Source organism: Panthera leo, chromosome F2 (genome assembly GCF_018350215.1).
Source record: "Panthera leo isolate Ple1 chromosome F2, P.leo_Ple1_pat1.1, whole genome shotgun sequence".
NCBI classification, from domain to species: Eukaryota; Metazoa; Chordata; class Mammalia; order Carnivora; family Felidae; genus Panthera; species Panthera leo.
Genome location: NC_056695.1, coordinates 72,030,960 through 72,054,031, shown reverse-complemented (window position 1 = coordinate 72,054,031; position 23,072 = coordinate 72,030,960). Strand labels below are relative to the sequence as shown.

At 46.4% G+C, this 23,072-nt stretch overlaps 1 protein-coding gene across 4 annotated transcripts in view; it reads left to right on the top strand.

Moving 5' to 3' along the window:
- ASAP1 (ArfGAP with SH3 domain, ankyrin repeat and PH domain 1) overlaps positions 1 to 23,072 on the top strand; it is a 311,003-nt gene that overhangs the window by 59,130 nt on the left and 228,801 nt on the right. The window contains exon 1 of one of the 4 annotated variants that reach the window (XM_042923769.1): positions 15,251 to 22,311. The exons of 2 other annotated variants lie outside the window; for them this stretch is intronic. In XM_042923769.1, coding sequence (XP_042779703.1) covers positions 21,904 to 22,311 — 408 coding nt within the window. In that variant the 5' untranslated portion in view covers positions 15,251 to 21,903. Of the gene's footprint in view, positions 1 to 15,250; positions 22,312 to 23,072 lie in introns of those variants that run through there. One more of the 4 variants, XM_042923768.1, reaches the window with a different exon arrangement.

The following is a 23,072-nucleotide window of genomic DNA, read 5'->3' as shown; positions in this document are numbered from 1 at the left end:
CGTTCTGGAAGCTTGAAGCTGAAGGTCAGTGTGCCAGTATGGTCAGTCTCTTGTGAGGCCCTCACACAGTGGAAGGGACAAAGAATTTCTATGAGATCCCTTTTATATGACACTAATCCCGTTCATGAGGGTTCCATCCTCGTGACATAATTATGTCCCAAAGGCCTCACCTAACACCACCACTCTGGGAGATTAGGGTTTCAGCATACGAGTTCGGGCCGGGGGGTGGGATGCAAATACTCAGTCCATTGCAATAACATTTTTGTTTTTTGGTTTTATTAATTATTGTGGATATGTTAGGATTTGATTATTTGGGGAGGACTAGCAGGTGTAATTAGCATTCAGAATTTATAATGGCGTTTCTCTTTGAAGTATATTCAATTTTGATACACTGTGGAGACATTTCTGAAAAAGTGGTATGTTGCATTATTACCCAGGAATCGGGCCAAGTGGTTGATAGAGGAAATGAACCCAAATGTCAGTTAATATAGGAGTTGCACTAATTGGTATTTTTTTTAAGAAGATTTTTTAAAGTTTATTTATTTATTTTGAGAGAGCGAATACACGAGCAGGGAGAGGTGGGGAGGGGGGCGGAGAGAGTCCCCAGCAGCTCCACGCTGTCAGCACAGAGCGTGACGTGGGGCTCGAATTCATGAACCGTGAGATCATGACCTGAGCCTCATTCAAGAGTCGGATGCTTAACTGGCTGAGCCACCCAGGTGCCCTTGCCAGTTGATATTTCTAGACTGTTTGCAGCATGTACCATTCATTTGGAGTTAGTATGATCATTGTTGTAAGTAGGTGCTCAAACTTTATAAAATGTAATTTCGTTTGGAAAACACATGAACGTCTTGTGAAATATTTTGGCATCCATTTCATCCTTTTACCAGCCCGTGTTTTTATTTTCTGTCGATTGGCCAGGCCTTTCCTTATTTGTTAATACAAGTTCTGGCGTGAGTTTGTCTGACTGTTCAGCGTTTGTCATTGCCCCTGTTACAAAGGTTCTCCAGGGATGGTCTGGGGTCTGTGGTGGTCTCAAGACCTCTCAGGGACTCTATGGGGTCAAAACTATTTTCATAACAATACTAGGGCATTATTTATTTGCCTTTTTCATTTTATTCTGTCAGAAATGTATAGTAGAATTTTCTAGAGGCTATGTGATGTGTGGCAGTGTCATCCTGCAACAGCTAGTTAAATGTGTTTTGAGTTTGGAAAGTGTCCTGTTTTAATTTCTGTTACAGCCAATATCTAGACACAACCTACTTTAAAAGAGTGCCAAACTTGGGGCGCCTGGGTGGCGCAGTCGGTTAAGCGTCCGACTTCAGCCAGGTCACGATCTCGCGGTCCGTGAGTTCGAGCCCCGCGTCAGGCTCTGGGCTGATGGCTCGGAGCCTGGAGCCTGTTTCCGATTCTGTGTCTCCCTCTCTCTCTGCCCCTCCCCCGTTCATGCTCTGTCTCTCTCTGTCCCAAAAATAAATAAAAAACATTAAAATAAAAAAAAATAAAAAAAAAAAAAAGAGTGCCAAACCTCTTTGGGATCTTTTAATTTTTTAAGGATGTAAAGGGGGCTGAGACCCAAAAGTTTGAGAACCATCACCCTATTGAGCAGGCCATCTCGTGGTTCACTGGCCAGCCAGTGGAGGAGCCTTGCAGGTGGCTGCCTTGGTCTGAGATGCCCACCCTGGGCATAGAGCATCAGGGCTGTTTTCTCCCAGCAGGGGGAACACTGGACATGGCAGTCACCTTGATTTACGTGTCTTGTCTAGACACGTGTAAAGGAAAGAAAACCCAGAGGGCCTTTTATTTCTGTAAATGCAGTGGTTTCCACTTGTCTTCCTTGAGGCATGGTGTCTTTTTTGTGATAGGTGTAATTTCAGTTAGCACATAAAGAACTTGAAAACAAAGGACTAGGGTGTAGTAGAGTTGGATCCCTTCTGGCAGCTGTTTTGCAAAGGTTGTTTCCAGAATGAAAATAAATTAGCAATTGTGGAGTTAGCAATTTTCTTTGGAAACTTAGCGATACATCCATGAGATGAAATGTTGGCCATTGCAGTTTTCTGGTGGTTTTTGTTATAGAACTTCAGAATTCCTGTATTGTGTTACTCTGTCATGGTCTGCAGGATAGAATTTCAATAGCACCAACTGCTTTTCCAGACCTCTTCTCTTTTTTCCTCCTTCCCCTCAGTGGTTTCATCCCTTCCCCCCTTTTTTTCTGGTGTGAAATTCTTCCTTCTTTTGACACATTAGAGGTGTAGACCACAGAGCAGTGTTAAGTGTCAGCCTCCATCTGATAAGAAAAAAGAAGGGTTCCGGATCTCTACAACGCCCTTCTGTCTCAGACAGCTTGCGATCCTTCTTGGTGAAGCCTTGGATATGCAGCCCTGTGCCCTAGGCAACCATCAAGGTACCCAGCACCCTCCATTTTTGCTGCTCATTTACAGGCCTGTCTTTGTCTAGACAAAAACTAGACTAAAATGTACAGGATAACCATGTCTTGCTGGGTTTTTATTTATACTGGCTACTCAGTGTCTATTTAAAGAGCGTGTGTAGCTCATTGAATATTTGTTGAATGAATATATATAAGTCATTCAATGGCCTCTTTCTCCAGGTGGTGTCAGCCTGAGACCAGGGATCCCCCTTAGAGTGATACATTTCTTCAGCAGCTGGAACCTCAGAGAAAGAGACTGCTGGTACAGGACTCCACCTCTTTGCTCTTGTTCCAAGCAATTTTGCTCAGGCCCCAGACTTGCATGCTTCACTCAGCCAGATAAGGTCCCTGCAGGTGTTGAGCTCATCCTTCTTGGCGAAGGCAGTGTAGTGATGTGTGTTGTTAATGTGATGTGCCCCGTGGAGCTTTGACCATTTTACCCTGAGAAATTATCACTATATTCTTCCCAGCTACATTCAGAACTCCTCTCAAGGAGGATACTAGGATATATTCTTCTCCATCTAGTTACTGTGCACAAGTACATGTTAGTGCTCTATTTACATGACTGGTCTGGTTGGCATACCCTTGTTTTGGGTTATTTCCAAGCAGTTTGAGCAGGGTGCCCATAGCAACGTGTATTTTTGTTTCTGTTTACCTGAGTTCCTTATTACAAGTTCTCCCAGCCCATCACGGGTCATACAGACAAGTGGACCATGACACATCCAGAATGAATGGATGTGCATGTATGATACCTAAGAGCATTGACCTACATCCAGCATTCACCTTTTTCTTATTAGCACATTAATGCTAGGACATTGACCTGATTTGGCACCTTGGGGAGACCTTGACCCTGAAGACAAGAGCTAGGACATCAGGAGAAGTCTGTAGTGGCTCTTGTTTCTGGATGATTCAAGTAGGAAGGAGACATGAGGATATTTTTGCATTAATGTAGTTCTTTCCTACTTATGGGGACCAGTTGCAGGGAGTCCCTATCCCTGTGTTCTTCCTTTTATTACTCTTTTCTTTCTCATCCTGGCTGTACTGTGTGTAATTGTCGTCATTGTTAATTGATGAGTAAATTCTGGGACCTGTGCAGACTCATAGCTTTACTGTAAGTATTAGAGCTGGACCTTAAACTCTTCTTCTTTGACCTCCAAGCTTTGTTCTCTTTCCATTGCCCAGGACTGAAAGTCAGGAGGGAGAGCAGACCCCTGTGGTGCCCTCTACCCAGGGCAGGGAGGGGCTGCCTGGGTGTGGGGAATGCTCTGACCCCTGACTCATCTCCCCGGAGCTGGTTTATTGCCTTGTGTTTAGTTGCTAGTGGCTCCTATGGGGTTGACTTTTCTGGAAGAATGTTAACTCTTTTTGTTTGTACGTTTGTTTGTTTGTTTTTAAGAGCTAGTGATTTCATATTAGAAGCATTATGGACTTTCCTTGTTCTAGTGCCGAATTGTGTACCTTGATTAACAGATACGCCGTGCATTTTGTGTTTGCGTTGGCTGTTAAGAAAACCCAGCATCTCTGATAACATTTTTCAAGCTTCCCACAAGGTATTTGTCAAGCCCTTTGCAGTAAGAGGGAAGCTCCCCCATCACAGTCCATTTATTGCATTATTAATTTTGGTTGAGTGCTATTTAATTATTGATGTTTTATTGAAGGCTGGTTGGGCCAACAGAAGCAAGCAGCCTGACTGGGAAGGGATCCTTTTGTCCCCGTTGCCGGGCCCAAACCATCGGCACACTGTCCTGTGCAAGCCCAGCAGCTTCATCTACTGGAAGTTCTGTCTTGGCTGAAGCCCTCCAGCTGCTTTCTTACGGTGCACTGGGAGGAGATTTTCGCCTCTAACGGGAGCTGTTGGATGCAGAAATAGTTCCTCTTCAGTGTTTTCTAGTGGCTTCATTTGGGGTTTGACATTAATCCAGCCGAGTAACATCTGGTTTGGTTGTGGAGTAAAATTTCCCTTTCTGGCACTCTAGCATCTTTTACTGGGGATGCACATAGGTGCTTTTGGTCCGATAACGGATACGGCGGTGAGGACTGTCAGGAAGTTGTCTGCCCTTGGTTGGCTTTGCCGTGCTCCACCCAGATCATGAGGCTGTTGCATGTTTCCTGAATCTTTCTGTTGCATCACGTGAAAGATGCTGACATCATCCATCCTGCCTCACTCTTTATTATTTCTCTTAAATACCTTATCAGGTGCACTGGAGACATTCGTCACATTGGCTCCTTTAGTTTGTCATGTCTTTGTACAGCTTGCTTTGCGTGTGTCTCAGACTTTAACACGCACACGAATCACCTGGGGAGCTTGTTCGACGGCTTCTTCTCATTTAGTAGGTTTGGGGAAGGGCCCCGTGTTCTGCGTTCCTTACAGCCCGTCAAGTGATGCTGCTGCTGCCGGTCCACAGACCACACTGTGAATAGCAAGGATGCAAACAGACGGTCCTTACGTGTGTGGCGTGATGCACAGGCACACGCAGGCCCTTGTCATTGTTTCGTGTGAGGCAAGAATCATTGCCTTGGATGGGTGGATCATTCCATTCTTTCAGCAAACATTTATCTTGGGTCATATGAGTGGGAGGCATGATTGTTTTTAGAGGGCTGCTTCTGAGGCTTCCTTTTGCAATATTTTAATCCCAGGTGTCCATGTCTGGTGGGCAGTGATTGCATGGCATTTGGAGTCGAGTAGTTTCCATTGCACGCGGCTTGTCCCCATTCTGGGCCTCCCTTCCCCTTATCTGTCTTGGAAATCTCATTTCCCGGTGGTCATACTTCATAATCATTAAAGTGCCTGGACTTTGCACTTGCTTTTAACATCCTGAAAACTTACTGCAAATCATGGGCTGAGACCAACTGGGCAGCACCGTAAAAGAAATATTTCCCTAACAATTTTAATAACCTCTTGTTTGGGCTCATACTTGTGAGTAGTTACTCCTGGTGTGTTCACAGGGCTTTCTCATGAGCTGGGGTTCCCAGCTGACCTGTGAGGTCTCTCCCTGGCCAGAGTGCCCTAGGAGTCACCAGTGGGGTGGGACAGAGAACACATCCCTAGCTGCAGGGACTGCTGGACCCCCTTCACCCACCCAGTCGGGCCCGGAATCCACTGCTCAGCTCTTTCTGTGTCTTTTTTCACTTGGGTGGTTGTATACTCTCCAGACACTTCTGGCTTTAGATCACAATATTTCCATATGCGCCGTACACGGATAGGACCCTTGCTGTCTTTTGCTTCGTCGGTTGTCAGTAGAAGTAGGTGTGACCAGCCGTGGTTTGAATCTGAGGCCCCTGGGTTTGGGTCTTGGCCGGGTATCTCACGATTGGTCAGTTTGCTACGCTCCCTATGCCTCCGTTTCTTTGAGCCTTAGTTTATCTGCAAAACAGAGCTCCTACACGGACCTTGTTGTGTGATACTGAGGATGAAATGAATGAATTGTGTGAATGCCTGGTGGAGGGTCTGCTTCATGACAGGTGTCTGTTTAATGGTCCTTCTGGTGTGAAGATGGTCAGTGTCTCCACATGAAAAGGAAGGGAGCCAGTCTGAGACCACACTGTGGGGCAGATAATGCTCACATTAGGGGAGGGAGTAGGGGATATGCTCTGGTCCCCAGTTCACTCTGAGGGGAGGAGAGGATAAATCGGCCCTCCTTATGCTTCTTGTGTCAGTGGCAGAGCAGTGACAAAGAATTTTGGGAATGAGAGTGAGCACAGGAAGCTAGTGAAGGAAAAGGAGAGAGGCTTGATATTCTGAAAGGGAAGTGTGCACGTCCGATACGTACTCGGATAATCTGAAGGGAAGATTTCTTAGTGACAGAGGTACTTTGTCAGTAAGGTGATTGTTCCTAATCATGTTGCTGTTTTATATCAGTGAACGGAGAGCTGTTGGCATCTGAGAGAGATGCCCAGTTTTTCCAGAGTCTGAAGGGGGGTCTTTGTTGATGCTGTGGTATGAAAAGTACTCTGTGATGTGGTACAGGGCCGTCAAGAATGTGAAAGCAACAGGCAGTCGCTATACACATGAAGTATAATAGATCTTTCATTCATTTTGTGTTCTGTTGGCTCTGAATTGTCAAATAAAAGTTTATTTTGGTCATATGCCATAGCTAGAAGTAATTTTTAAGCCATCAGAGTGGTTTGCTTTATGGCCTGAAGTTCTGTTCAAATTTGGTGACTCACGCTCTAGTTTAAAAGTAAAACACGGACCATATATGTCGTTTCCTGAACTCTTGCTGAATCTGAGTAGAGTGCAGGCAGAGCATCAGGGAGGCTGGGGTTTGTGAATGAATGAAGAGCTGGGGCTCTGTGATAGCATTTCATCACGTGCTTGGCTTTTTCCATTACCCAAGAAGCGTGCTTGATATAGCCAGCTTTTTATTACCTGGAAATGAAGGTGTAACTCTTCACGTGTGGGCCTCAGTAGCTTTCCCTCTTCACGGGGTAACGTCCATTCTCCTTAGCAGAGGGCTCCTTGCTGACCTCCTTTCCCGCTGCCCGAAGGAGCAGAAGCATCTGGAAAGCTTATTGCTGTTTCATACCCTTTGCCTTCTTCCAGGTGAGCACCTGTTCGTCTTTCCGGACAGAGCTCAGATGTCACCATCCAGAAGAGACCTTTCCTAACCGTTGTTCCCTCTTCCCCACCCTTGTGCACACGAGACCCCTACCTGTAGGCTCAGCTTCTCTGGGACAGCACCTTGCTCATCACACAAACGGTCCTCCAGAAATGCTGCCGAACGAATGAACACATCCAGTAGTTCATTTCAGTGCATGTAACTCTTTGTGCTTCCGGATGGGAAATGCCCTGCCATGACTTTTTTTTTTTTTTTTTTTTTTAACTTTTTCTTTTTTTGTAGCCTTCCCTGTTTGGTACAGAAGTAAAGAAGAATGTGAAAACCACCTATAACTGCATCATCTAAATATGCTCAAAGTTAGCGTTTTGGTGTAGAACCCTTTGGAGAATAACCTTTTAGGTAATCCAGCCAGCTTGGAAGGGGTAAGAGTACTTAGGAAGTGAGGATGGGCAGGAGGAGAACCTAAAGTGGAGGCCTCCTGTCATTTCATTTCACTTTCAGCTTTGAGAGCCACTTGGCCAAACAGAACACAACATGGTTTGGCCTCCAACCAAAAGTTTAGCATGAAAGATTGAACTGTTTTGTTTATTTAAAAAAAATTTTTTTTAACATTTATTTTATTTTTGAGAGCGAGAGAGAGAGCATGAGCCAGGGAGGGGCAGAGAGAGGGGAGACAACAGAATCCGAAGCAGGCTTCAGGCTCTGAGCTGTCCGCACAGAGCCCGACGTGGGGCTCGAACCCCCAAACAGTGAGATCATGACCCGAACTGAAGTCGGACGCTTAACCGACTGAGCCACCTGGGCACCCCAAGATCGAACAGTTTTGTACTAGAATCTTTGTGAATGTTGTTATTACTAGTTTTTTCTGTAATGTGAATACATATTTTTTTGGATATTTTATTGGATATTTATTTTTATTGGTTATTTACTTGGATATTTTATTATTTCCTCTTTTTAAAAAACATTTCTCTCTAACCGCTACAGATTTCTTAGATCTTTATATAAAACTGCTTTTTAAAGTATTTGTTATAAAAGTGAAATGAAAGTTGTACCTGCCACACTGTATGTGCCTTCAAGTTAAGTTATAGATAGTCATTGGCATGCTAATAGGCTTCTCCTTCCAGATGGGGATGTTAATGAAGATCACCCATTCAATTCAAAGAAGTGATAAAGAAAGTAGAAAGTCGGGGCGCCTGGTTGGCTCAGTCATTTGGGCGTCTGACTTCGGCTCAGGTCATGATCTCCTGGCTCATGAGTTTGAACCCTGTGTCAGGTTCTGTGCTGACAGCTTGCAGCCTGGAGCCTGCTTTTCAGATTCTGTGTCTCCTCTCTGCCCTTCCCTCGCTTGCTCTCTCTCGCTTTCTCTCAAAAATATAATAGACATTAAAAAAAAAAAAGGAAGTAGAAAGTAAATTAGGGGAGGGGTGCCAGTGTGGCTCAGTCGGTTAAGCATCAGACCCTTGATACCATGGCTCAGGTCGTGATCTCATGGTTTGTGGGTTCGAGCCCCACGTCAGGCTCTGCACTGATAGCACGGAGCCTGCTTGGGATTCTCTCTCTCTCTTTCTCTTTCTCTGCTGCTCCCCACTTGCTCCCTTGCTCTCAGAAATAAACATTAAAAAAAATTGGGTGGGGTTAACTAGAGAAGTAGGCTTTTTATTTTATGCTCAGCCATTTAGAAAGAGAAACTGTTTTCCTTTTAATTAGAGAAAGAAAAGTTCTTATTGCATTCTGGAATACTTCAAATGCACTGCTCTTGATGTTGAATTCCATTTTGGCTTCGGAATTGCAAAGTTTTTTAATTGTTGGAGCAAAATTAGTTGTTCTTTGTATTATGTTTTATGTGACAGTGTACAAATAACAATAACAGAAACTAAAGTACCATTCCGCAATCACAGAAACTAGCTAAAAGTGGTTATTTAATTTGAAATGGGATTGAGTATTCAAAAAGTGCAGGTGGTATGGATGGGTTTTTTGGCAAACTTGGGTTTGCTTTCTCAGTAAGGGACGAGAGAGCTGGAGTGTCTCATTATACCCACTGCCAGTTGGGATGCGGGTGTCGACCTGCCTTGGTGCAAGTGTCAGTGTCCTCAGTGAAAGTAACAGAACGGTACAGAGCAGAAGCAGGAGGTCTCACAAGTCCAGTTGTTTCCTCAAAGTTGAATGAAATATTCCTGATTTCCATTCTGAAATTTTTACTCCATGACCCAAAATGCAATGAATGGAGAAGCCTCAAAGAGAGGCTTTTCCACTTGGATTTGAAATCGTAGCTAGCAGTATCTTATGTTCTCTGTGTGAACCCTATGATTTAATGTATCCTGTCACACTATCTGGAATTGGTGTTTCTGAGAAAGCAAACCCAGACCTCAGTCTTCTCCCTTTCTGGCTTTGTAGATTCTGATCCCTCCCTGCACTCGATGTGCATAACGTGTGTGTGTGCACACGCGCCTAGATATGTCGCGTATTGGATCGTGGGTGTGTGTGTGTTTGTAAAAAGCTTTGCTTGGAAGAAAAAATAAAATGCTTTGCTTGTACTTCGTATTGTTAATAACAGTGATTAGCTACACAATCTTGAGGGTTTGGTACCTCTTGACTAGATACCAGTCACTGTGCTGAACTATTTACCTAATACCTTCCTTGTAATACCTTTACAAATGAAGAAACAGGCTCAGAAATTAAGTAACTGCTCTCCCCAAAAAAGGCAGGAAGTAAGGTTGGATCTCCTGTCTGCCTCAGTGTAAGTTGTTGTCAAGGAGGTTCCTGGCAGGTTGAGTACGGGAATCACTGGGTGGCTTTGAATGCTGTGTGAGTGTGTTTTGCTTACCATCCGGGCTCGTTTTCCTCAGCTGGTACCCAGGGGGTGAAGTCAGCTGACCAAGTTGACATAGTAAGGAGTGCTCAGAGCCACTGTCCTTTCCTCTCCACAGGCTGCCTCCCTCGAGTCCTTGCCCTGGGTTTGCCAGTTCGTCATGGCTCAGAGGGGTGGGTCTGAGAGCAAGATGACATTGTGGTGTCAGCTGACCTAGGATGTGTGGTCCAGGTGGGGATAGGGACCTTCCTTGCCCTCTCCCTGAAAATAGCCACAGCCGTCTTCTGCCTTAACTAAAACATCCCTCCCCTCCTCCTTAACCCTGGAACCCCCCACACTGACAGTTTGGTTAGCTGCCATCGCATGTGTGCCCACTAGGTTCTGGGCCCTTTATATCTTGTCTGTCCTTTACATCCGTCTGCTGGGAAGTCATGTCTCCCTCATCTTGCAGCTAGGGAAAGTGAGTATTGGCGAGACTTGTCTGGCTGAGGTCACAGCTAAAAAAAGTGGCAGAGGCGACTTTTGAACCCTGATCTTTCTGCTGCCAAAGCTCGTTTTGGGCTGCTGCAGGGGAAACACGTGAAGTCCAAGTGGAAGTAGGTCTGTCTGCACCTTCAGGAGCACCCCCCTCTCACCCCCATAGCTTGTACAAAATTGGATTCAACATATTATTCTTCATGGTTTCATGTATACTCTTCAATCTGGGGTACTTTTTGGGCTCAGAATGGATGTACGTAAAGGCAGGCAGAATTCCCAGAAGGTGACAAAAAATAAACCATGGATTTATTTGATGGAGCCCTGTACTCTTCCCTCTCTCCCTTACAGACATATATACACCGTTACCGTGGGAATGGAAACAGTGATCCATCATAAAGCCTACCCACAGGACAGATTCTTTTTGGCAATATAAATCGTAAACTCTCAGGAAGGCCTCACATCACACTAAGTTCGTTTTATTTGATTCTGACATCATTTGAGCACCTCCTGTGTGCCTAGTCTGTGGTAGATGCTGGGGAGACGGTGACAGAATGAATTGGACGTGGTGTTTGCTCTGGCGGTGTTCACAGGTGAATGAGGACTGGGGCAGGGTGCAGAGTGAACTGTAACACGGCCCAGACCGTGGTCAGTGCTGTGGTGATGGGATTGCTCCGGGAGGACACAGCTAGTTCCACCTGGAGGGATGTTGGAAGGTTCTCTCTGACCTACACCATGAAGGAGAGATGAATAGAACATTCCAGATGGAAGATACCTTTGAGCAAAGGCCCGAGGTGGGCAAGTACAGGGTGATATGAAACTTCCATTATTAGATGGGTGGTAGGGGTCAGCATCCCCTTGGCAGTGGTACTGGCTTTATTTCATGCCTGTTCAGTTTGATTTGATGAAGCAATCAATCTCTGTTTCTGTCTCTCTGTCTCTGTCTCTCTTTCTCTTTCTCTTTCTCTTTTAAATGCCTTTTATGTTTTATGTTCTGTTGGGATGTGTGTGGGAGAGATTCATTTCCAGCTGGGTCCAGCTGCAATGAAAATGTCCTATTTGACAAATTGTGGAATTAGATTACAGCCATCTCTCCCTGAAAGCTAGGGCACTCGCTGTAACATCAAACATCCCTCCCTCTGGGGGCAGGACAGGAGAAAAGTGGTGATTTAGGGCTGCTGGGTGTGTTGACTTGGAAATTATTTGAAAAAATAGGGCTGTGCTGCTCCGGTTGATTAATAAGTAAGACTCGTCACTAAGCCATGGGGATTTCCTCCAAGGAGAACTTAGGATGACACTATCTCCAACCACCCCATGGAGAAGTATAGCGTTATCATCGATGGCCAGAAGGAATTACTGGAAGAATCAACACATCTGTGTGACTTTATTTTGTCCCTGTTTCTTCTCTTTTTCCTTAAAACGGGAAGGACTCTTAACTTTTTACAGTTGGAAAGCACCTGGAGTTTTTTAGTTAGCTACACGTTCCGTGTGATCCAGTAACGTATTTGCTCGGAAGATTGGAGTCAGCGTGTCAGTGTCACCGTGGAACTAGAATGAGTTGCGTGGCCATCCACCCGGCCACTTTCTGCGTTTGTAAGATGACACATTTAGACCTGCCGACTTCAGGGGGCCTCTTACCTGGTAGCCCCTTGGAAGTGGAGTGAATCTGTCCAGGTCCTGGGTCCTTGCTCTGCCCTTGGTGGTGTAGTAGCCATGCAAGTTCGCACAGTCTGAAGCGCAGGGAGCTGGGGGACGGAGACCAGCATGTAGCAGAGCGGGACATCATTTTTTTCTAGAAGTGGTACAGGGAGCTGCTGTCCCCCGGAGAAGAATCAGGGACAGTGGGAGTCGACGATGCCAGCCTCCGGATAGTTGGGGAGCTCACACGCCCCATGTAGAGAGTTCATTGTGAGGAAGGGGCACCCACCTCTGGGTCTCAATTGGAATGAGGTGCCTCAGCAGCAGAGGCCCCCCGGGGACAATTTAAGCAGATACCGTATTCCAACTGTGCGAAGTCTGGTCAAGGAAAGTATTGGCCTAAATTTCCAGCTAGCCTAGAGGCCTTGCCTCTTCCAGCTGTAAGACTCTCTTCTGAGCCATGACTAACTAATTTGGTTTTTACAGCGTTTTGCCTCACTGCTCATCTCCCTCTTGGAAATAGTTTGGTGCGGTGTTGTGTGTTCAAGGTGTTGCTTGTGCCCTGGGCCTACCGCGGAAGGCACGTGCTCAGAACTTCTTACTTTTATTTGGAAAAATGACATATATTTCTTTTTCCTCACATGGCCTGAAAATTAACGCAGGTTTGTTGCAACCAAGGTGACGAAGGTTAGGTCACCTGTGCTTTCACGACTTTGGAAACCATCGGCCACCATGTTCTGTGGCACTGTGGTTGAGAGCACAGGTTCTGGTCTGACGGTCCTGGTTTTGAATGTCTGCTGGACCCTACATACCACGTGTGTGAACTCAGGCGCGGTCTGTTCTGTTTCCCTGTGGCCCGGTCCGTTCCCTCTTTGTAGTAGTATTAGTCTCTGAGGACCGTTTTGACAGTAGATGAGCAACGCATGTGCGGTTCTTAACTTACCACAGCGGCTGGCACACAGTTTAAGTGCTCAGTGAATGGTCACCAGTCGCAGCAGTGGTGGTAGAAACAGAAGCAGTAAACCGAGAAGAAAGAGAGAGAGAGAGAGGGAAGGAGGGAGGGAGGGTTGTGCAGTGGAATCCTACTAAATAATATGTCTTAAAACCTGCCATTTCCCCATAACATTATATTGAGCATTTCTCTACGTCATTGGTCTCCCAAACCGTCGTTTTTTATGATGGCTTTATTGACATATTCATACACCACACTTCATCCATTTAAAGTATACAGAGCAATGGTTTTTAGAATACTGACAGAGTTGTATAATTTCAGAACATTTTATCACCCCCAAGAAGCCCTATACCCGTGAGCATCACTCCCCATTTTCTTCCAACCCTGCCCCCCCATCCCCCCCTCCGCCAGCCCTCAACTAGCCTACTTTTTGTCTCTGGATTTGCTTTTTCTGGACATTTCCAAACTCCTTTTACTGGCTGCATAGTATTGTATTATGTGGATGTACCTTAATGTAACAATCATTCCATTGCTGTTGGACGTTATTTATTTATTTATTTATCTTTTGAAGATTTTATTTTGAAGTAATCTCAACACCCAACGTGAGGCTCAAACTCAAAACCCCAAGATCAAGAGTCTCACGCTCCACCAACTGAGCCAGCCAGGCACCCCCATTGCTATTGGACTTCTACGTTACTTCCTTTGTTACAGGGAATGTTCATGCTGGGCCCCTTTCACCAGGTCAGTAGAGTCGCCTGGGAGTCATATACTTACAGTTAGGTAGCCTGGACGCTTCAACTGTACTTAGGGCCACAGCCTGTGCTGTGAGATGCTCCTGGAGCCACTGAGGGAGACCAAGCCCAAGCCTCACTACCACATCTCTCTGAGGTCACGCCATGGCTGTTCAGGGGACAGCAGCAGCAGTCCGTGACAGAGGAGAGAGGGAACATGTGATGAGCCATAGGTATCCATCCATTTGTTTCCCATCAGAATCGTGGTATCATGACACCGGGGGGCTAAGGTGGGGCGGTAGGTGCAGTGGTCTGCTGTGCCTGCCACTAGCAGGCTCAAGTTCAGGTGACTTGGGAGAGGAAGTGATCTTGAAGAAACAGGCCGCCGTTTCAACAATCAGTGGGATTGTTTTCACGTTCCAGGGCTAGGGAACATGCTGTGGAGAGATGCACCAAGTTCATGCTTTGCTTTTAAATGTCGGGATTCTCATAGAACCTGTTTCTGTGCATTTGCCGAGTGCCTATCCTAACTTGTTCGGGTTTACAACACTTACATCCAGTTGTTAGTTGTCTTGTTTTCTCTACCCTTTGCTGGCCTCTGAATGTTAATTCAGTTTGATTAGCGGTGAGTAGGCTGTTCGACCATCTTTTAGGGTAGATGGAAATGAAAGCTCTTGCAGCAAGAGCTCAGCAGTGTTGCACCAACCGACTACCTTTCACATACATTAGCGTGTGTTCATGGTTTGTATCGAAACCCTGTATTTTATTTGGGGTGGAAAGTTACTCGAGGCTCTTCTGCTGCTCTGCACTTAAACAGGGGATCCTAGTGCAATGTTGACTGTTTCATAAAATGAAAGAATGAAGTAGGATTCTCAGGCTTTGCAAGCAGGCACAAGGGTAGTATCTGGTAATTCTGACAATTGGCCTTGAAAGCAAACTTGGTTGCAGACTGTGTCATGCGTTAACTAGCATGTTGGGGCTCTCCTCTCTCCTCAGCCCCCGGTAGAGCAAAGGACGTGCTCTGGTAGGTTGGCGGTGAGGCTCTGCACCGGTCACAGGCCACCACCTCCACCTCCGCAAGCCTTCTGTGATGCACCACCTAGAAATAGAGGTGGAGTCCAGAAGACCCAGGTTCCTGTCCCAGCTCTGCCGTGCAGATTATCTTAACTGTGTCCATGTTGTCAGTTGTGAGTTGAGGATAACGGTAGCGCCTCCCTGAAAGGAGTGCTGGGAAGATGGAGTGAGAAGATCCCGTGTCAGGTGTACAACATGGCACGGCTTCCGGCATATATGGTGCTCGGGAACTGGCGGTGTGGCCCCCGTCGCCGACAGTAGGGTTTGGAGTCACTTCCGTCTCGCTGAGCCTCAGCTTCCTCATGTACGGTACGAGTGCCGTCCGTAAGGGGTCGTAACGTAAAAACTACACAGTTACGGAACACGAAGCAGAATGAAGGGTCATAACCGCCGATGACACTGAGTGCCCCATACAAGTGGGGAGCGACGCCCATTCTTTTCCGGCAGTGTCTCGCCCACTCTCTGCAAAACTGCCGTAGAGATAGATATTTTGCACTGACTAGGTGAGACGGTGCTGGAAAAGAATGAGCGTCGCTCCCCATTCGTATGGGGCACTCGGTGTCATCGGCGGTTATGACCCTTCATTCTGCTTCGTGTTCTGTGACTGAGTAGCTCCTTAAGTGTGGCCGCTTGGAGACACTGAGCTTTCATCTTTGCCCAGGACGCTTTGTTCCCCGCGGTAGCTCATCAACAAAGGGTCATGCAGACAGGTGTGTGCAGTCTTAGGGAGCACACAGTTTGAGAGGCAGCATCTCTGAATATGCTCATAGGGAGAGCAAGATGGGAGCAAATGGCACAGTTGTCTCTCTTTTCACAAGAAAGCTCGAGGTGTGGCTGCCCAGATTCACACGAGGTAGGTAAGCACAGAGCAGCATGCTCCCTTTGCACTCTTTGAAGCTGGCCTCAGTACCGTATTATCTGTATTATCTGAGCCACCGTTCAGACATTCTATTTGCTTTGGGAATACTTTGTAAGAAGAGTTCTCCCGTGTGTCAGAATTCTCCTCCCAGTTAAAATTTGGTCCCCAGAAAGAGTGAGATGTAAACTGGTCTGAGTTTTCAGAAAAGGAAAGGTTGAAAGCCCACGCGTTGATTTCTACCCCTGCTGTTCTCCCACATCTTCCCTCCCACCCCAAAATATCACTGAAATTCCGGGCCTGGGGCAACGAGAATGTCCGGGTGAGGGAAGGACACATTCCCCTCTGGAGGGGCCTGGGCGCGGGGCTGGGCTTTGGGAGGCTTGTGGTCCCCGCTGGCAGCCCGTGTTGGGCGGGCTCCCTCACCTTCGCTTTGCAGAGCTGCCTGTGTGAGGAGGCCTCTTCCGCTTCTTGCACTCCATGCCCACATTCGGCTGCCTCTAGCTAAGGAAGTAAGTTGCCACTAACCAGAAGCTATCTGTTTTTCCAAGTAGCGCTTTACAAACGGAGTGGTTAGCACAAGAGCCATGTGAGTGTTTGTGACGAGAATCTTCAGCAGCTGGATAAAAGGCGAAGTTTTAAGTTCCCGTGAAAGTTCATAGCCCTGTTCATCCATAAAATCAGGGGCCTCTGTTTTAACTGTTGCTATGAATTATGCTGCCAGTATTGATGTAGTGCTAACTCGGATATAGTTAATTCTCCTTGAACCCATCTGAGTCATTCAGGGCATGTGCAGTCCGCTCCTGTTGTCTGATGTCCTTGCTTCATCCAAGCGATTCCCCGAGTCACTGCATCTTGTTTCCTCTTCTGTAGAACAAAGGGGTCAGACTTTGAGCTTTTTCACCGGAGTTTTAAAGAATTTCTTTTCTGCAAGGGGCGCCAGCTCTCTCTAGTTGAGTGTGGGATTCAAACTTTTTAACCCCTATCTGTTCCCAGGACAGACCTAAGTGTCTCCGCCATTCCCAGAGCAGGGTTTGCTGATCCCTGGTGCTTACTTCCTAATCTCATTCTGGAAAAAGAGAAGCCAGCCTCCTATTTCTGTAAGTACAGGAGAAGTGAACAGCCTGAGCAGAAGTGAGTAGGACTGAGTGGGATTCATACAGGACCTGGAGGGCCCCGCCCAGACTGGCCAGATCTTCCTGGTAACACTGCCAGCCCTTTGCAGAAAGTTGAATTCTGCTGACTTGTGGATTGACCCTGAGGGTTTAGTTACTTGGCATCTAATGGAGTGGGCAGGGCAGGAGAGGGATGGCTCCTGGCGGAATGAGGGGTGTGGAGCTGTAAGGAAGTTATAGGCGGCTCTGGGAGCCCTGGACAAGAGGGGAGAAGCTCTCCCCTATTGGCTCCTCTGTGTTTCTGGGTCTTTATTTATCCAGATCAAGTTGCTTTGTGCCTGTTACTCTGTTAAGCCGTGGGATCTAAAGATGGGCGCACACACTGAAGGACCCCACAGACCAGAGGGGAGGTACCTCACGTTCACTGCACGTCTGCAGAGCGTCCGGCATTGCATAGGTGTTTTACATAACAGTGTCTGCTTAACGCTGACACAGCGCGATGACCCGTTCACGGTGGTGTCTGCGAGGGGCTATGGGAACATAGACGAGGGAGGGAAGCATTCTGGCTGGAGAGGGGGAGTAGAGCACGTGAACAGCAGAGGGAAGTTAGAGGGGTCAAACATGACTTTTTATGAGGTGGGAATCTCATAATCTCATTTCTGCTACAGATGGCATTTGAATGGCGTTCACTTCCTTACCCAGCAGTACAGGGACTAACAAGTAGAAACCTGTGCTTTAGAAGACACGTGTTTGTCTGGGAGGGTGAGGACAACTGAATACTGCCTCCTCCGTGTCTCTTGGTATTGGTTATGGCTTCTAAAGGCTCATTTGTGTATGCTGTCTTGCTTCTCTATACCAGCATTCAAAAACACCCAAGAGTTTCACTCCTCTTTCTCAACCCACATCCCTAAATAAGTGCCCATAGTGTCATCTTTATGCTTCTGTTCGCTTCAGCATTGGGAAACGTGCTCTGCAGCCCATGGTGATAGGCCAGAACAATCCGGGTGCTGCCCTCATGAAGAATAGTTGGTTCTTGGTGCTTAAAGAGCCACCGAGTTCTCTTCCTCTTTGCGTAGATGTCCTTAGTGACTGGGGTTGGGCTCTCTCCTTAGTGGCAGGTGCATCGATACTCCCTTCGTGTTGCCCATTCTGCTCTTGGATTCCACAAATGCCTATTGTGTCACGAAGCCTGGGAGGAAGCAGTCCTGTGCCTAGGTCATGAGAAAGCCCCATCTTTCTGAAGCTTTCTGTCTGCCTGGCCTGGAAATGACTTCTCCCCACTTCTCTGCAACAGCGGTCTTTGGATCTCTTTTGTCCTTATCACATCCTACCCCTCATTAGTTATTTATATGTTCATCTCGTCTCTCCTACCAGATTGTAAACTCACCTTGGCAAGGACTATGTGTTCTATACATTCTTCACAGATCCTAGCATGAGGATTTGCCATAATCTCTCAATAAATATTTGCTGAACTGCATCCAGACAGCATTATTTATTTTGAGCTGAGTCCTCATCAGAGTACAACGGGAATTGTTTTTAGAAAGGTCGATAATACTTACTTTCCCCTCTCCAGTTCCTTGCCCCCAGTTCTGTATTTAGTGAGTTATTTAACCTGTGTGTTCCTTCTGCATCCTGAAGAATAGGGGAGCCTAAAGATTAGGAGACAAGGTAAAACGAGGCTGTTTGGGATAAGATTAGTATATCCCTTCCACGGGAGACTACAGGACCTCAGGATGAATTCAGATTAGAGTAACTCCATAACGTATTTGCATCCAAGCAGAGAGGGACCCATGATTCGTTACAACACTTTCTTTCTTTTCTTTTCTCTTTCTTTCTTTCTTTCCTTCTTTCTTTCTTTCTTTCTTTCTTTCCTTCTTTTTTTTTTTTTTAACCACGGATGGCATGGAATTCATCTGCAGAGAGACTTCTTGTTGGAACTAGAGCGTGAGTTTCTTTCTCTCAGGTCCTTATGCAGTTTGTCACAGCACATGCCTACCTGGTCACTCAGGCTTCCTGAGTTGTTTCATTGAATTTTTTTTTCTTTTGTGTGTTTTGCTCACTGCCTCTCTTTTCTTCCCCACGCTTCATTCTTCTCAAGGGGAAATTCTAGAGATTAGGGACTGTGTCAGCAGTAGCATCGTCAGCACGGTATTTATGGTTTGCTCTCCCAGCTCAGGACTCTTTGCTGCACATTTTCAAAGCAAGTTTATTTCAATAAAGAAAACAAGTCGATTAGTTAGTGTCTCTTGTCTAACCACCTGTTATGAGCCAAGCACTTGGACCTACATTGTTTCACTTTATCATAGAAAATTATAGCAGGGAGAAAATTTTCCGATTGTTAAGAACCTTGCATCTCATGCTAGGGAATGAGTTCTCTGGGGGTTTCTGTGATGCCCTGGGATGGGAGGATGGCTGTTATAAGATAAGTGTGGTGTGCCTGCCTGGAGTATCAGTGTTACTCAAAGAGGGGGGCAGGGAGGGGGATGGGTAAACGTAGGCAAGTTAAATGACCAGCAGTCAACACATATTTAAACAATCATAACTAGAAGTGTATACAAATATCAAGGAAATCACAGAGAAGAAAGCAAAATATACATGAATATTGGTGCTAAAAACAGATTTTATGAGGATCATATACTTAGAATGAATGTTTGAGGATGCCCCCTGTGACTTCTAAGGGGTACTTTCTGGAGGAGGTGGAGAGAGACCCCAGTCTAGTGGTTCCATGTCTCTTCTTGAGGACATAAAAACAGGTCCCAGTGTTTACATCCCTGTTGGCAGAGGTGGGTCTTGAACTCCTGGTTCATTGGTTGCCATGCCGCCTGCTTCTCCTTGCCCTTCACGAGCCTTGGTGTTCGACCAGATACCTGTATATAAGCTCAGATGGTTGTATGGAGCCGAACTTGAAAGTCAGCAGTGCTCACAGAGGTGGCCAAGTACCGTAGTGGGTTGTAAATGCCAGGTCTCGCTCTTTGCAGTCACCTGTCTCTGTGGCCACTGGGGCCTCTGCTGTATCCCGCCATAATCTGCGCATTTTTGCAGGAAATTGACTACTTTTTGGAAGATTTAGTTACCTGCTCTTCTAAAACAAAATGGCTTAACATGCCCAAGGTCAAATTTATGTATTAGAATCACAGAATTTAAAAATTGAGAAGGTTCTTAGTTCTTCTAGGCCAACATATTTGTTTTATATGAGATAGGATAAAAAGGTTCCCTTAAATTACTAGTTTTCTCTATTTGAAGTTAGGTGACTAGTCTGTTCGTTGTTGACCCGTTTTATCGTTTTGATACCTTTACCTGAATGGAGGTTGGGTGTATTGCTCTCCCTGATGAAGTGAACTAGGGCAGTGGTGTTGATGTCTGCAGGCCTGATCGGTGTCTCCGGGTAGATAATTTTACTCCTCTCCGTAGATAAATTCCACTTTCAGAGTGGCCTACTAGAAACTGTGAGAAGCTATGAATTTTCTCCACTGTTTTATTACCTGACTCTGAAAGGAAAGATACTTGTCCTGGGAATGTTTTAGAAAGCTTAGAACTAGATTGGTTATAATTTTCTTTTCAACTCTTCCTGCCTCCTGTAGCTTTGGCCTTCTCAGCGTCTGAATTCTAAATCTAGGAATGAGGACTTGCTTGTGGTCACAGATCCTAGAAGCAGGTGATGTATGTCCATGGATATTCCATTCTGGCAGTGACACCAGCCTGCCTGGTGGGCATGATAAATTTGGTTTCCGCATTAAAATATGTTGACTCTACTGTTTATAAAAGTAATATCTCCTAATTGTAAAAATAGGGAAAATACAGAAAAATATTTTTTTAAATTGCATACCACGATTTTGGAAATTCTAGTAGTGTTACCTAGACAGGAGTATGTTAAAGTTTACTTTTCTATTATATGGTAATAGTTGGGATTATATGTAGCACATGTAAATAATTCAGGAATGAAGCCCCTCTTGTGCTGTGTCCTATATCCAGCCTTATGTTCTGCATTTTTCACTTAGGAAGTTTTCTCCTAATTAACAGTTTTACCCTCTGTTTTAGTGGCGGCATGATATTCCATTTTATGGATTTACCTACTTTACTATTCATATTCTTGTCCCTGATGCTGGTTTTCCATTTTACTGTGGTAATAATACACACCTTGCTCTACTCCTCTTTCTGATGATTCCTATAGGAAGGGATTTCAGTTGCTCAGTTTAAGGCTTTTTGGTACATTGCCAGATGCTTTCCAGAAATGTTACGTCACTTAATGTTCCCGCCTCTGGGGTATGAGTGTGTCCCCTCCTTCTGGGCAGGGTAGGTTCTGGCTCCCCATTCTTGGGGTGCACACATTTGCTCCGCTCTGGGCAGCCTGGGTGTCTCCACACCCCTGCATGGAGGGCACCGCGCTGTTCGTTCAGGGCCTGGGGGCCAGTCCTCATCCCTCTTAGAACTGGCTTCTTCTCCCTATTTGCTTTGTAGTCTTCATTCACTAATAGCATCATCTGTCTGAGTGCCGAGGAGTTTTCTCAGCATACTTTTTCTTTTTCTTTTTCTTTTAAGCACAGAAATGGCTCTGTTAAAATTAGCAGCAGCTGGGGTTGCTTCTGGCTGCATGATCCCACATGACAGTAACTTAGGTGAGGGAGCCGGTCTGTCCTGGTGCCACCGTGCCCTTGCCACCTTTACCTTGCTCACCGAGGTGCCCCGCCTGGCACAGCCTCTCCTCCAAGTCACCACAGTGGTTGTTACGCAGGAAGTGAGGTTGTAACAACACTGCAGAGGACGGAGGGTCGTGCTGCTGGTAGGAGGGGCTCCTCTTGAGTTCTGATAAACTATCCTCATTTTCTTGCAGTTTCCATTCCGATTCAGCAGACGCCCCAGCTCCATTCTCTCGGGTGCTAGAGCTGTCTTCCCTCCCAGCTGGCCTGAAGCCAGCCCAGGTGGCTGTGGAAGCCCCACTGCTCCAACCTGCCCTTCTGTGTTTCCACAGACCTGCTCTCTCTCCTTTGGGTTGGACTCAGAGTCTTATATCCAAGTTTTGGGGACAAAAGTTTTCTTCAAGTATTTGGCCCTTATTTGAAGTTACGCAGACACGGACCGAACCCCAGCTCTCTCACACGTCTGTTTTAAGACCTTGGGAAAGGGGCCTGACTTTCTCCTGCTGGCCCGTGGAAGGGAACAGCCATGCCCCTCCCTGGGCTGGGGGAGGCCGCCCGGGGTGGCCTGTCGCAAGTACACAGAGGAATCTGTGAACACGTGCCACTTGCCTCGGTGACTCGGCCTCTTGGATGAGGCCGAAGTGGGGGTACCTGGCATGTCGCAGTTCTCCTCTGCACGCCTCCCTCTCCCTGCCCCTCTCACCCCTGCCGCAGGCAGGTGCCCCTCCTCAGAGAAGCCCCGTCTGTTCCATGGAGCCCATCAACTATCAGTGCTCTCCATTCTTGCCTTGTCATGGGACACTATCAGTGAGGCTTTCTGCACACCCATTTGCAAACAGTTTCCTGTTCCTTATTTTAGCTGTTTTTGTAAAAGTAGCTAGTGGTGCGGCAACCATGTCTTCACTGGTCCTTCCTTCCTCAGCCTCCCCCTCCCCGCCCCCCATTCCCCAGCATGAGCAGGTCTTTCTTGTTTCTGTGTCCTTGGGCGACCCATTACTTCTCCCATCTCGTGTTCGTGTCTTCAGCCAGCACGACCAGGTTAGCAGTCGTCGCTAGTAGACCGAGAGGTGATCCATAAAGGGTGGTGGGTAAGGTCTCAGGAGCAGGTACACGACTCCCTGGCTGGCTCACTGATTTATTCATCACTTCTATGCATTTGCATCGTGACCAGAACTTCTGTGTTCCAGACGCTCTTAGCACCAGTGGCAACAAGGTGGCAACCCAGCCCCAGGGCTCAGACGCTCATAATGAAGTTAGGTTTTAAGTGCAGTCAACTGTGGGCGGTGTTACGATAGCACCTGTATGGGCTGGTGAAGGCATAAATGATGGACTTGACTGTTCCGTTTGGGGGAGGAGGCTATAAAAAGCCTTCGTGTAGGGTGTGGGCTCATCCTGAATCACACAGAGGTCCAACTGCTTCACTCCTTACTTTAAGTTACTCCATGGTGGAATCCTTGAAACTCAGAGGCAACTTAGTGAATCCTAGAGTTCAGCCCTCTTCCTACAGTAACTGAAACCCTGACAGTGTATTTTGATTTATCAGGGAGATTTTTTTTCTCCTGCAAGGGCCATTCCCTCTTGCTAGATTTTGGCTGAGAAGGAGGGTATTGTGACCATTTTGGCTGTATGCTGTTAGCACGTAGTGATGTGTAGGGGTGGGGGAGTAAAGAATAAAATGTGCCTGCACTTGCTTGGGTACAAATCTTCTGAATTCTACGTGAGAAGAAACCCACAGTTTGTGCACATTTTTCAAGATCGATGTTTTTCTCTTTAACATATTTATGGTACTTTTCCTAAAA